Source organism: Aegilops tauschii, chromosome 4 (genome assembly GCF_002575655.3).
Source record: "Aegilops tauschii subsp. strangulata cultivar AL8/78 chromosome 4, Aet v6.0, whole genome shotgun sequence".
In the NCBI taxonomy this organism is placed as follows: Eukaryota; Viridiplantae; Streptophyta; class Magnoliopsida; order Poales; family Poaceae; genus Aegilops; species Aegilops tauschii.
This window is the reverse complement of record NC_053038.3, coordinates 121,538,890-121,551,837: the sequence shown is the minus strand read 5'-3', so window position 1 is coordinate 121,551,837 and position 12,948 is coordinate 121,538,890. Positions and strand designations below refer to the sequence as shown.

The following is a 12,948-nucleotide window of genomic DNA, read 5'->3' as shown; positions in this document are numbered from 1 at the left end:
CTGAAAGGCAGATACTATCCTAACAGCAATTTCTGACACGCTTCTGTGCCTCGGACAGCTTCCGCTACTTGGCGTGGTATTATTCATGGCCGTGACCTGCTGAAGAGAGGTGTTCAGTGGGGCATTGGTAACAGACGAGATACAAAAATCCTCTCTGATCACTGGATTCCGTCTACACATCCGGGTATGCTGCAGCCTCTATCGCCTATTCCGACCTCTGCTACTGTCCATTGCCTTATCAATGAGGAGAGGGGGGTGTGGGATGAGGAGTATGTAAGAGCTTTTTTCCCGGCAAGAGTGGCAGACGACATTATGCAAATCCCAATCAACAGGCGGGAATGACTTTGCTCGCTGGCCGTTTACCAAATTTGGTGTTTATACTGTTAAGTCTGCGTACAATATGGCGAGAACCAGCAGGTTTCTGAATGCGCGGAGCAATAATGGTTTGGGTCAGTGCTCGGGCTGGCCTGGGGAGGAGAAGTTGTGGAAAGCCTTGTGGCGTGTCAAGGTTCCCAACAAAATGAAGATTGTTCTCTAGCGTCTAGCTCACGACTGCCTTCCTTCAGGTGACCAGCTTCGGCGACGTCAGGTCCCAACCCGGACGGACTGCTGTTTTTGTGGTCGGCCCGAGAGTGTGGAACATGCCCTACTCTTCTATCCCCATGCTCGCGCTGTGTGGGATGCGCTCAAGGCATCCTTCAACATCAAGGTCCGTCGGTCGTCCTTCTCATCTCCCAAGCAGTGGCTCTTCGACTACCTTTCTGGTTTCTCGGATCAGGAAGCGACGATCATCACTGCCTCCATTTGGCACATTTGGGAGGCTCAGAACGCGGCGAGGAACGAGCCGGTGCCACCGCCGCCGGGGCGTACTGCTGCCAGGGCCAAGGCTTATATTGATCTGATTCTCCAACACCTCTACAAGCCTGTACTTGCTTTCAGGCGTGAGACCTCGTCTACTAATCATCTATGGTCTCCGCCGCCGCAGGGTACAGTGGTGGCTTTCTTTGATGCAACTCTCTTTGTCTGAGGAGCTGCACATATCCGGTATAGGGGTGGTGGTGCTCAATCATGATGGCTTGTGTGTAGCTGCCTATTCTGAACCGTTGAGGGGTGCACTGTCTCCAGAGGTGGTGGAAGCTTTAGCACTCCGTCGGGCGATTAATCTTGCGCGGGAGGAGGGCTTTGATGATATTATCTTCAAAACGGGTTGCCTGTTGGTGGTGTAGCGTTTGAAATCTTCATCCAGAGACCACTCGGTGGTGGGCTCCATTCTCATGGACGTCAAAGAAATGGCAAATGGTCTTTCTTCTGGCTTTCCAGCATGTTCGTCGGCAGTTCAATGTTTTAGCTCATGTCTTAGCTAGATCAAGTTTGAGCTCTTCTAGTCCTTGTATTTTTCATTCTGCTCCGGATTGCATTCGGAAGACTCTGCGTAAATTTGTTGCTTGATCAATAAAGGCCGATGTTCTCTAAAAAAAAGGGTTCCGACACCTCCCGTCCCCAGAGCAATAGTCGTGCGGAAAGAGAACCGCCGGCCTTGCCGGCTGGGAAAGGTGGAGATCTGAAGAGGGAGGGGATCTAGCAGGCGTCAACTAGGTATGTATTTTCTGATTTAGTTTTTCTGATTTAATTATTTCAATCGATTTTCTCATTTAGTTTAGAAACACACATGTCATGGTGGGAATGTGTCCCGCGTAATTTGATCGCCATTTTGTATCGTGTCGCAGTATGGAAACACGACGCAAGCGTATGGGCACGTAAAGGGAAACTGGATGGTTCCGTGCAGGAGGAGGACGTGCATGCACGTGCACCGGTCCATCCATCACGTAGAACGTAGGAAGTGTACACCAATGGCAAATTGATGGCTTATAAATAGCACCCATCCGCATCGATCTCCGGCCACCACCACCCAACCCGCGGCCCCAAACCTCTCTCCCCGCTTTCCCGGAGACAGATCCAGCCATGGGCGCCGCGGCGAGGAGGGCGCCCGAGCAGGAGCAAAGCTGCAAGGCCACGGAGGACTTCGACGCCGCCAAGCCGCCGCCCTTCCGCATCGGCGACGTGCGCGCCGCCGTGCCCGCCCACTGCTGGCGCAAGAGCCCACTCCGGTCCCTCTCCTACGTCGCCCGCGACGTCGCCGTCGTGGCCGCGCTGGCCGGGGCCGCATGGTGGCTCAACAGCTGGGCCGTGTGGCCGCTCTACTGGGCAGCGCAGGGCACCATGTTCTGGGCGCTCTTCGTCCTCGGCCACGACTGGTACGCGCCTCTTCCTTCCTCCGGCCGGCCGCCGCAATCGATCCATTAGTTAACCAGATCGTCGCCGTCCCAGGCAATGCTGATTACTATTGAGATACAGTAATGACTATTCTTGTAATGCAGTGGTCACGGGAGCTTCTCAGACAGCGGGACGCTCAACAGCGTCGTCGGCCACCTGCTGCACACCTTCATCCTTGTCCCATACAACGGATGGTTAGCATCTTTCGATTTTTCTCATCTTAACATAAACACAGACAGTTTAGTATGCACCCAAACTCTGAACATGCACAGATTATGAACACAAACGCTGCAAATTTTGGAACATAAGTGATGCAGTTTGATACAAATTCTGAAAGTCTACGAATCGGGCTGCAATTTCTATCATGATTTCATTTAGGAAACAAAAATAATAATCATGAAAAGGAGCTAAAATTCGGATCAAACCGATGCAATCGACAAGATGCGAAACAGAGTTTCGCACCCTATTAAAAAAGAGAAAAGGTTCAGAGAAATATCTCCCGACAACAGTTTGAGTTGTTTAACACTAGTGCACAGTCCCCTACGTCGGCCACATTGAAAATTACACCCACATGGAGACAAAAACGTGGGTCACCCAAAACGACGGGCACAAGCCATGCGTCGTGCATGCCATGCAAGATTCTGAATTTTATTTTACTTATTTCGCAAGGTTCTGCATTTTCTTGTGCGGCAATTTATTTATTTTTGCGGGGCAGCATCTGCATTTTCTTGTGCAGCAATTAATTAATTTATTACTCCCTCTGTAAACTACTCCCTCCGTTCTAAAATAGATGACCCAACTTTATACTAAAGTTAGTACAAAGTTGGGTCATCTATTTTGAAACGGAGGGAGTAATACTATAAGAGTGTTTAGATCATTATTTTAGTGATCTAAACACTCTTATATTAGTTTGCGGAGGGAGTATTTTTTTGCGGTGCAGCAATTAATTCTTGATGCTTTGATCTAGTGATGCTGTAGTTAGCTTTGGCTGATGGGGCATTTATGTTTGTTATGGCATAATTCAGGAGGATCAGCCACAGGACGCACCATCAGAACCATGGCCACATCGACAAGGACGAGTCATGGCACCCGGTTAGTAGTCCTACCCTCATCGTACAAAACACTACCCGCCAGCATTATTGCAATTCAGATTCAGAGCTGCTAGACCATTCGACAGATATTTGTAGGCTAAGATATTGAATTATTCATATGTACACATTCTACTAGTAGGTAGTAAAAGGTTTGTGAGAGAGTTTGGCAGATTTGAGGTGAAGGGTGAAAAAGGACAAGCAAGCATTGCTTTCAGCCCAGCCTGAGATGCAGAGTGCACATGCAGTGGAGCAGAAAAGGGGAGAGAACACTGCTGCTAGTAGATATGATTAGGCTGCCAAACTAAGCTGCCCCTAAAGATCCATCCATCCATCCAAGCAAAAGCTAGCTAGCGAGATGTGGTCCGTCCTTTCCTAGATACCACTACTAAATAATGCCAGCCAAACACAAGCTGCAAGTGCCGGCTAAGTAGATCTACTCATCATGTCTGTCACGTGATCAGATCTGCATCTTGCTACTGCCTGCTAAGTTGATCGCCGTATATCAGCAAAGATGCGCATCGAATCTTACCTTGGCTCCTTTGCTTAGTCACCCACCAAACTAGACCATTTCATAATGCAAAGGTCCCTTTCATGTCGATTGCATGGCTGTCGTTATCATAGTCATAGACCAGCAGGCCTTGCCCTTTTCAGTCAGGTTCGGCTGCTTGCTGTGGAGTTGTGGTTGTGGCATCAGTCAATTGCAATTTTAACCAAGAAAAAATTGCAATTTTAACCAGGATCCTTAACATTTAACCTCAGCTGATGCGGATATAACTGAATTGAGCAGATTACCGAGAATTTGTACAAGGAGATGGAGCCAAGCACCAAGAAGCTACGCTTCTCACTGCCATACCCGCTCCTGGCTTTCCCTGTCTACCTCGTAAGAATCTCCTTCTCTGATGATTGATTGTGCTCTGCATCCTCGAGTCTCAGCTGAAAAACTGCACTGAATTCGTCTTCTGCAATGGCTCAACACCTGCAGTGGTACAGAAGCCCAGGCAAGAACGGTTCGCATTTCAACCCAAGCAGCGATTTGTTCAGCCCCAAGGAGAGGCTTGACGTGATCGTATCCACCACTTGCTGGTTCACGATGATCGCGCTGCTCATTGCCATGGCGTGTGTGTTTGGGCTGGTGCCTGTGCTCAAGCTCTACGGGGTTCCATATGCTGTAAGCGACTGCTAACGGTTTTGTTAGTACTGCTTGCTTCCAAGTCACTCGCACTGAACAACTAACTGATTGTGGTATCATCCAATGTGTATCATATAAAACAGGTGTTTGTGATGTGGCTCGATTTGGTGACGTACCTTCACCACCATGGTCACCAGGACCTCCCTTGGTATCGCGGCGAGGTACTTGCTATATTGATTATTATTGTTTTGAGGAAAATATATCAGTTAATTACAAGTATATATATGAAGAAGATCCATCTACGAATAGTTCATGAGTTAGCAGACTATTGTTTCCAAAAAATGTTAGCAGCCTATTTGTCATGGCAGATGGAACAAACAGTTACAGAAAAATAAGATTACCTCATCTTCTGAACATCTTAGCTACTATTAATGTTGATATCCAGTGAAAAATAATTACGCTACATAAACTTGTTTGTAATGCTGTCCCTTTTTGCGTGTTAAACTTGATCACCCCCCCCCCCCCCCCCCCCCCCCCCCCAACACACACACACACACCACACAATGCGGTTTCGCTCTAACATGGTTTTACTATTTCACCAGCGCTCAATGTTATTTGTCGACAACTAAACATATATTCTCTGTAATCATTCTTGCAGGAATGGAGCTACCTCCGTGGTGGCCTGACGACCGTGGACCGGGACTATGGATGGATCAACAACATCCACCATGACATTGGCACTCATGTCATCCACCACCTCTTCCCTCAAATACCTCACTACCACCTAGTAGAAGCAGTAAGCGCACTACTACTACTATGCTAAACATATATATGTACTTACCTACTAATGCTGAGTGCTGTGTACTGAAACTACGGCTTTCTCCTTATTTTGTGAACAAAAAACAGACCAAGGCAGCAAGGCCAGTACTGGGAAGATATTACCGCGAGCCAGAGAAGTCAGGTCCACTGCCACTTCACCTCTTCCATGTCCTCCTCAGGAGCTTGAGAGTCGATCACTTCGTGAGCGATGTTGGAGATGTTGTCTTCTACCAAACTGACCCAAGCTTGAATGGCGATAACTGGACGAAAAATGGCAAGCACAAGTGATGTAAGATGGAGAGATATCATAGCCTGCTGGAGAAATTACCAGAACGGGCTTCCTGCTAAAATCAAAGCATGTGGGTCTGCAACAACAGACAGGATGTGTTGATTGGTTGATGAGATTCAGACCATTCATTAGAATTAGCATTCTCCAATCTTACCAGTTTTGAATGTGGAGTTATGTAACAAATTAATGAAACTTCTTAGACTATTGATCAGTCTGGAGTTTGTATGTGCCGGGCCTGGGAGAGTGGGCATTAATTTTGTGAGCCAGATTAAGTGCTCTGCGCCGTTTTTCTGATCTGAGTTATATGCTTGCTAATTAGAGTGTACAGATTGGCTACTCATCTTTGTGTAGATTGCTGGAACAGGGTTATGCATAATTATTACAAATCTCAACATGAACCTACACCACCATAAGCATAACAAGTTGGCCAAATTCCCAACGCTGAAAATATAAAATGTTGGGCCACTAACCTTACAAATTTCAATTTGAACCTTCGTCGCAAAACAAGTTGGCCAAACTCTTAGATACTAATTAGAATGTAAGCCACTAGCATTTACATATTTCAATATGAACCTACAAATTAGCAGGAGAAGTTGGCCAAACCTGGAATTACCCACCGATTATGGACTTCAGCACTCTACCGCTGCATCACCATATATAACAGTGATATATTGGCAAATCCACAAGTGTTACAATCGATATATACTTGCCGATATACATGAAGGCAATGCATCATCAACTAGACTACAAATTATTTCCCGGCAAAATAATGCTATACTATTGTGGACTAATAGCTAGAAATAATTACAATTATCCCTATACAGATACCATCATTTCACCATTCTAGAATTATTCTGGAGGGGAGCAAACCTCCAAAACCATTGTCCTCCCTGACTGCTGCCATGTCCTCACAGGCCACTAGTATAAGAGTGGAACTGCTGGCATGCTTACCACACTTGACCTTCAGTTCCCCTAGGCTTCCAGCGAACACCTGATCCAGCCAGGCCTGGAGAGGCCTCTTGCCCTCTGATGCCCATGCCGCTGCAACTATCTGCTCCATTGCACCGACATCAATTTCCAGTGTGCAGCCGGAGCCCAGAACTTTGCGGAGTGTATTGCTCAACTCCTGCAGCACGTAGTCGGCGACTTTGTCAAAGTCGAATGGCTTGAAATCGATGGACTCGTCAACCAAACACAAGAGGCTGTCCATGGATCTCTCTGGAGTGCCATATGAGTTGTCATTGCTGCCGCTGTGGTCATCAGCGTCGCTCGAACCATCCTCGTCGATGGGGAGGTTCAGGTCGAACGGAACACTTGATGTTCTGTGCAGTCGCTTGGAAATGCTCGGTGATTCCCCCTGCAGCTTTTCTTGGTCATCAGAAATGTTGAACTTTCTCTTGCTGACTGAACCCCCACAGTACAAAGATGCACGAATTTTGGCGAGAGGATGCCCGGGGGAAAATATCACCTTATCACCGTGGCCTTCACTCATGATCGCGGTACATGATTCTACCAGGATCTTCAGTTGATGCCCACTAGCTGCCAGGATCTTATCTTCAGTGAAAGTAAGACCCTCTTCCACTCCAACAGACACACTTTTGGAGCCTCTGGTTGTTCTTGTTGACAGCACAACAATGGAGTCATTAATGTCAACTTCCTTGCCACGCAAGTCTCGGAATCTACCAGTCTTACTGGCATGAGTCAGGGTGTCCTGGAGAAGGCAGTCAGCTTTATCGACATTATCAAGGAAGATGACAGATCGCCGTTTCTTGCTCAGCTCGTCAACAATATAGTCAGTGCCAGTCTTTCCTCTGTAGCTTGAGTCGGCCCAATCCTTGAGACTCAGGTCCAGATAAATCATGTTCTCTTTGCTGCCATGTACGAGCTCTGCAAGCGCCAAAGCAACTCTGCGTTTGGCCATGCAATCAGAACCATGAAAGCTAAACCACATGTCATTCTTCTTGTTTGGACCATGGCGCCTCTCCATTGACTTGCACCGCACAATGGAACCACAAATAGCACTCAAGGCTTCCTCCTGCCTTCCAACAACCTGGAACAGGCGTTCCACAAGTAGCTTGTAATTACTCAAATCAGAACCTTGTGCTCCGAGGTGTGAAGGTTTCTGCCAATGACCAAAAGCAGACAAACCTCCAGAAGCTGCTGAATGCCCAGCACTAGGTGATGTTTGCCCCATATTTGTGGAACTCTTGGAACAAGCAAAGGGTTGTGCAAAGATCTGAGGAGGTTTCAGATTCAAATCATCAACTTTCTTGGGTACAGATATCTCTGCATCAGCTACATGTTTGCAGCTGGCAGAATTTGTACCCTTGGAAGAAGATTCATGAGGCGTGCCTAAAACCAAGTCAGTCGCCACAGATGCAGCGGATGATGGTGACACGTGATCTTCGCGATCATGACAGTATGACAGGGTTTCATGTCGGGACTGCTTTTCATCACTCTTTGAAAACCCAGCTTGAAGTTCCAATGTAAGGTTGTCATTCCTTAAGTTAGAGATAGATGGGGGTGAAATACTCTTTGTGGTAGCATTGGTATGTGGAACAGACACTACAGAAGGTCTAATAACCTCCCTTTGAAGTTCAACTGATTCAGAACCTTTGCTCAGATTTTCTGCTCTTTCCCCATTGGCTGGAACACCAATATAATGCGGAAATAACTGGTATGGAACACTGTTGATCCTATGGCAGCCTTGGTGGAGCCGCAGGCAGTACTCGTTCCACTTCTTCTGTAGATTCGATATTTTTGAATTCAATACCATCTGATCTCTAACCTGCACTGAAGAAAAACTGTACATCTTTTATACCAATGATATTCAAACTTATGCATCTATCAAAACAACGGCATATGCATCAATTATTTAAAAGTCACAAAATATGTAAGCCGCTTCACACCTTGACTGCATCAAATCCATTGTTAGCACCTATCATGCTGCCATTCTGCAGCAGCGAAGGTAGACCTCCTTGGTGATGGTCTTCAGCTGTAATGCCACTTCCTCTAATGATAGTAGCAACTTCTTGCTCATATCTATCATTGCACTGTTGACACCGAAGGGCCGGAGGACAAGAATTTGCTGTGAGGCTGTTAGCTTCGTAGGTATCGCTGACAAGTCCTCCAAAAGGAATGAGCGAATCCATAAAGCTGCAAAACATGTTTGACATCGTTAGGCCAAAGATCACAAGAGCAAAATGGAGTACAGAGAACCCACATCAAGTCCTACTTCAATACGCCTATTCTGACTCTGCAGTTGCTTAAGTATAGCTGGTACACTTCTCTTTTCAGAAAAAAAGGCTGGCACTTTTGGGTCCAATGCATCAGAACCTCATTGTTCAAAGAGTACTTGCTGTATCAGAATAGAATAATGTCTTTTCATGAAAATGCATTTCTTGAATGTTTAAAACCTTGTTTATTTCTCTCTTTTTATCTTTAGTGCCTGTATTCTTTTTTACCGAGGTACTCTGAATTCTTACACCCAATGACGGTGGAACAACAGGAATGATATACATACGACAAATTTTCGTACGACAACCATACAACAGTACTCCATCACCCTTCGATGGAATAGCCGGATCAATATCTGACGCGGGATAGTAGTATCATACAGAGATCGTATAAAAAATGTCAGACCAAAGCAATATTGGTGGAACAAATCATCCACCTTATGAATTAAATAGGACAGCTTAAAATTGTCAAAGGAGCAAAGTTCTTTAAAATAAACTAAATGAACAAACAAGAAGCTAATGAATGAGTAAACAAACGAGTAAAAACCATCTATACATCACACAAAAGGAAGATGGCTAGAAGAATTTAAATTAGTAACCAGCTCCCAGAAAGTGGAAATATGTAATCTTCTCATTGATATTTGAAATAAACCGGTCATTAGATTAATAAAAAAAATCCAGGTGGCAAACTCCTCACCATTGAAACCTCTAAAGGACAACGGAATCACGCGGATGAAAATCAAAACCATGACAACCACAGTAACACAACTTCAGTCTGTACTTTACTCAAACATCAACGTAACCTCCAAAGGCCATAACAACACACCTCAAGATAAGAGGCACGCTTATAAGTCAATAACTTAAGCATGCATATTACCAGGTCAAGCACTGAGAAAACAACTGTACTACTAAACGGGATGAGTAAAAACATTCAGAAAACAATCGACGTCACGAAAAAGTTGTACCATGTAGAATATTTAAAGACCTCTGTATAAACTCGACCAATCAGACATGGTAGAAAAATAATCAGGCCAATGAGCATACAGACAAATCTGCACTCAAACATTACTAAACTAATAGTACGCCGATCATGGGAGTAAGAACCAGTAATCCTTGTTAGTAGGCAGTAGTAGTAACCAGACATCTAAGGAACATCCGAATATGATAAACAAAAGGTGCGCTCGCGCGCGCACGCACACACGCCAGTCACCACAATGGATGCCAATCAACTCAACCCTAAGCATAAACAATTGGCGAAAGGTAGAAAGAGAAGAGAATAGGATTCACCTTGCAGGCTTGGAGAAAGCCGCGGCGGTGGTTGCCTGAGGGATGAGCGCAGCGGGGCTGCCTCCGGCGCGCACTGCCGTGATCGGCAGCAGCTGGAGCTCCCAATCCTTGTCGAGCAAGGGGAACTTGGACAAGAAGGTGAGGTAGGTCTCGTACGTGGCCGACCACCCCATCACCCAGACACGGCCAGCTCTGTGCGTCTCCAGCACTCGCGTCACCTCCGCCACCACCCGGCGCCCCATCTCTTGGAGCTCGCCGTCGTCGGGGACCAGTTCTTTGAGGTCACCGATGCTTATGATGAGACCGGAGGTGGCGCTGGCCATGGCGGCCGCCAAGCCGAGCTCCGTCTGGTCGATGGAGCTTGTACCGACGGGGAGGACACGGTACGGCGAGAGGGCGGCGAAGTCGGCAGCGGCGGACGCAGCCCCGACGCCGACGAGCATGGGGTTGCGGCCTCGGGCGAGAACCTCGCCGATGCGGCGGAAGTTCTCCTCGCCGGTGCCGCCGGCGAGGCTCCCTGCGGCTGGCGAAGGCACGTCGGCGTCGTCGGCGGCGGCGAAGCTACAGAGGAAGAGAGGCGGCGGGCGGCTCCGCGTGGGGAGGCGGCCGAGCATGGGCATGGGCGGCGCAGGGCGGAGGATGGCGAGCTTGATGTCGCCGCTGTGGAAGCCCGCGTCGCCGAAGACGCGGCTGACGAGGGGGTCGTCGAGGATGGCGAGCACGAGCTGCGAGAGCTCGACCTTGACGGCGGCGGGGGCCTGCGCGGTGGCCGCCTGGTGGTAGAAATGGAAGGTGTCCGGGTTGCGGCGCTGGTTGGCCTGCGAGCGCTTGACGGCCGCCATGAGCGAGTTGGAGACGGGCGGCTCCGCGTTGTCGGCGCCGGAGGCAGAGGAGGAGGAGGAGGCGGAGGGGAGCCTGTCGAGCGAGACGGCGAAGCAGAGCTCGAGCGCCTTGAGCTGGACGCGCGGGGCATAGGCGGCGCTGCGTGCCCGCGCGAGCGCGTCGCGGAGGAGCGGCGGGGCGGGAGGGGCGAGCAGGGCGGAGATGAGGTGGAGCGAGGTTGTCTGCGCGTGGGCGCGGCGGCGCGCGGAGACGACGGCCGCGTCGAGGGCGGTGACGGCGGTCGGCGAGAGGCACTGCCGCGCCGCGGCCACCGGCGTCGGCATCGCCGGCGCACGCACGCGTGGAGGGCTGGGACTGGGATTGGGATTAGGGGAGCCGAGCGGGTCAGAGACAGGTGGTAATCACTGGAGGGACCTGGTTGCTATTATTACTTTTCCGCGCGCACTGGACGAAGAGTAGACTTCTGAGAGCCGGATTGGTAATAGTGGAAACATTGGGGGGGCGTCGGTCGCTGGAGCCGAGCCTGGAAGAAAATAATTGGCCAGGAAGGCAGGTGGAGAGGTTTATATATGGGCGATGATGATATCTGCTCTTCCTCTTTTCGGTGATGCGGTGGGGCCCACCTGACAGCGACGGCGATCGTGACAGTGAGTGCTGCTGCTTTCTGGAGTGGGGGAAAAGAAAATGAAAATTATCAATTTGGTGGAGGGAGCACCAAAGCATAGCATATATGCAGCTGAGCTCAGTGGCAGTACAAATTCTTCTTTTGGGTAGACCACTGTGCCGCGCTGTGGCACACTGCAGCCAAGCTTGATTGTTCTCTTCTCCTACAAAAGTGGGTGAAAGACAGTACCGCCACCCATGAGATATGCAAAATCCTTCTAGGAAAGGCACCGGGATCTAGCGCTATGGATGCCCCCAGCTGGGACAGCACAAGGCTCCGGTTCTCTCCCGATGTCAGCTGCGCTCCGGCCTCCGGGTCTACTGCGAAATTTGGCTCATTGGCCCATCGGCAAAGATGTCATATTAATTGATTGAAACGAAATGATGCAGAATTTCTGTGCTGGCGGAAAGATAACGTTTACATCATTTCAGTTAGTTTCCCTCTCTTTTCGCCCCTCTCTGCTTGTGAAATCATTCATGCAAGCAAAAGAGTTTCCTATCGCGATGCTTTCGGAAATAGGAGGCCCTCAACTTTAGTTGGACAGGGACACCTGCGCTGCTCTTAGGATTCCACTGGTGCACCCCATTTGGTTTATTCTCAGCTCACATCTCATCCAAAAAGGTGTACAACAAATATCTCTACCCTGCAAGCTCGTGTATTTTACATGTCGTGTTGTAAACTAAGAGCATCTACAACGGGGCTCCTCGAACCACTCTCGTAGGTCCGAGCGGACGGCCCTTGACCGGTCGAAAAACAACAAACCAGACGGACACCTCAAATCGGCCTTAAACGTCTAGGTTGACCGACACCCCTCATATCTATCCTAAATATGACGGATATGAGGAGACTCGGACGTGTCCGTCACGTCAGTCCGGCCCACGCTAACCCACCCGACTCCACGTATAATCATCCCCATCCACTCTTCGACCAAACCCTAGCCACTTCACTTCGCCCACAAGCTTCCATTCAGTTTTCTTCGGCATGGTGGGCAGCGGATCCGAGTACTACACCTTCAGATCCGTCAACCCCGAACTCATCCAACGTGGCCCCGAGGAGGAGATGACCGCCAGGCTAGCGCTCCCCCGCTCCCGGGAGGAGGCCGCCCGATGGCAGCGCTCGGACTCCTTCCGTCAGGAATCCATTGTGTCCATCCAAACGACGCAAGGATCCGTCGCTAGGTGTGCGGTATCGTCGGCGCAGTCCGTCTCGCATCCAAACGCGCTGGCGGACGCGCAACCCCTCCGTTGGCGCTTCGAGGCGGAGGACGCACCATGGGCGTCATACGACGCAAACATCGTGTGAAGTGCCCGCCGTAC

General features: G+C 49.1%; 2 protein-coding genes across 2 annotated transcripts; one reads left to right on the top strand and one right to left on the bottom strand.

Moving 5' to 3' along the window:
• Positions 1-1,894: 1,894 nt before the first annotated feature.
• LOC109753536 (fatty acid desaturase DES3) lies at positions 1,895-5,891 on the top strand. The gene is made up of 8 exons (XM_020312449.4): positions 1,895-2,255; positions 2,379-2,468; positions 3,300-3,366; positions 4,153-4,245; positions 4,348-4,533; positions 4,638-4,715; positions 5,153-5,290; positions 5,401-5,891. The coding sequence occupies exons 1-8, from the start codon at positions 1,963-1,965 to the stop codon at positions 5,599-5,601; spliced, it is 1,146 nt and encodes a 381-aa protein (XP_020168038.1). The 5' UTR covers positions 1,895-1,962; the 3' UTR covers positions 5,602-5,891.
• A 365-nt stretch (positions 5,892-6,256) lies between these two features.
• On the bottom strand, positions 6,257-11,663 carry LOC109753546 (protein DWARF 53). The gene is made up of 3 exons (XM_020312459.4): positions 10,126-11,663; positions 8,512-8,758; positions 6,257-8,390 (listed from the first exon to the last, which is right to left on the bottom strand). The coding sequence occupies exons 1-3, from the start codon at positions 11,289-11,291 to the stop codon at positions 6,438-6,440; spliced, it is 3,366 nt and encodes a 1,121-aa protein (XP_020168048.1). The 5' UTR covers positions 11,292-11,663; the 3' UTR covers positions 6,257-6,437.
• Between the last annotated feature and the right edge of the window lie 1,285 nt (positions 11,664-12,948).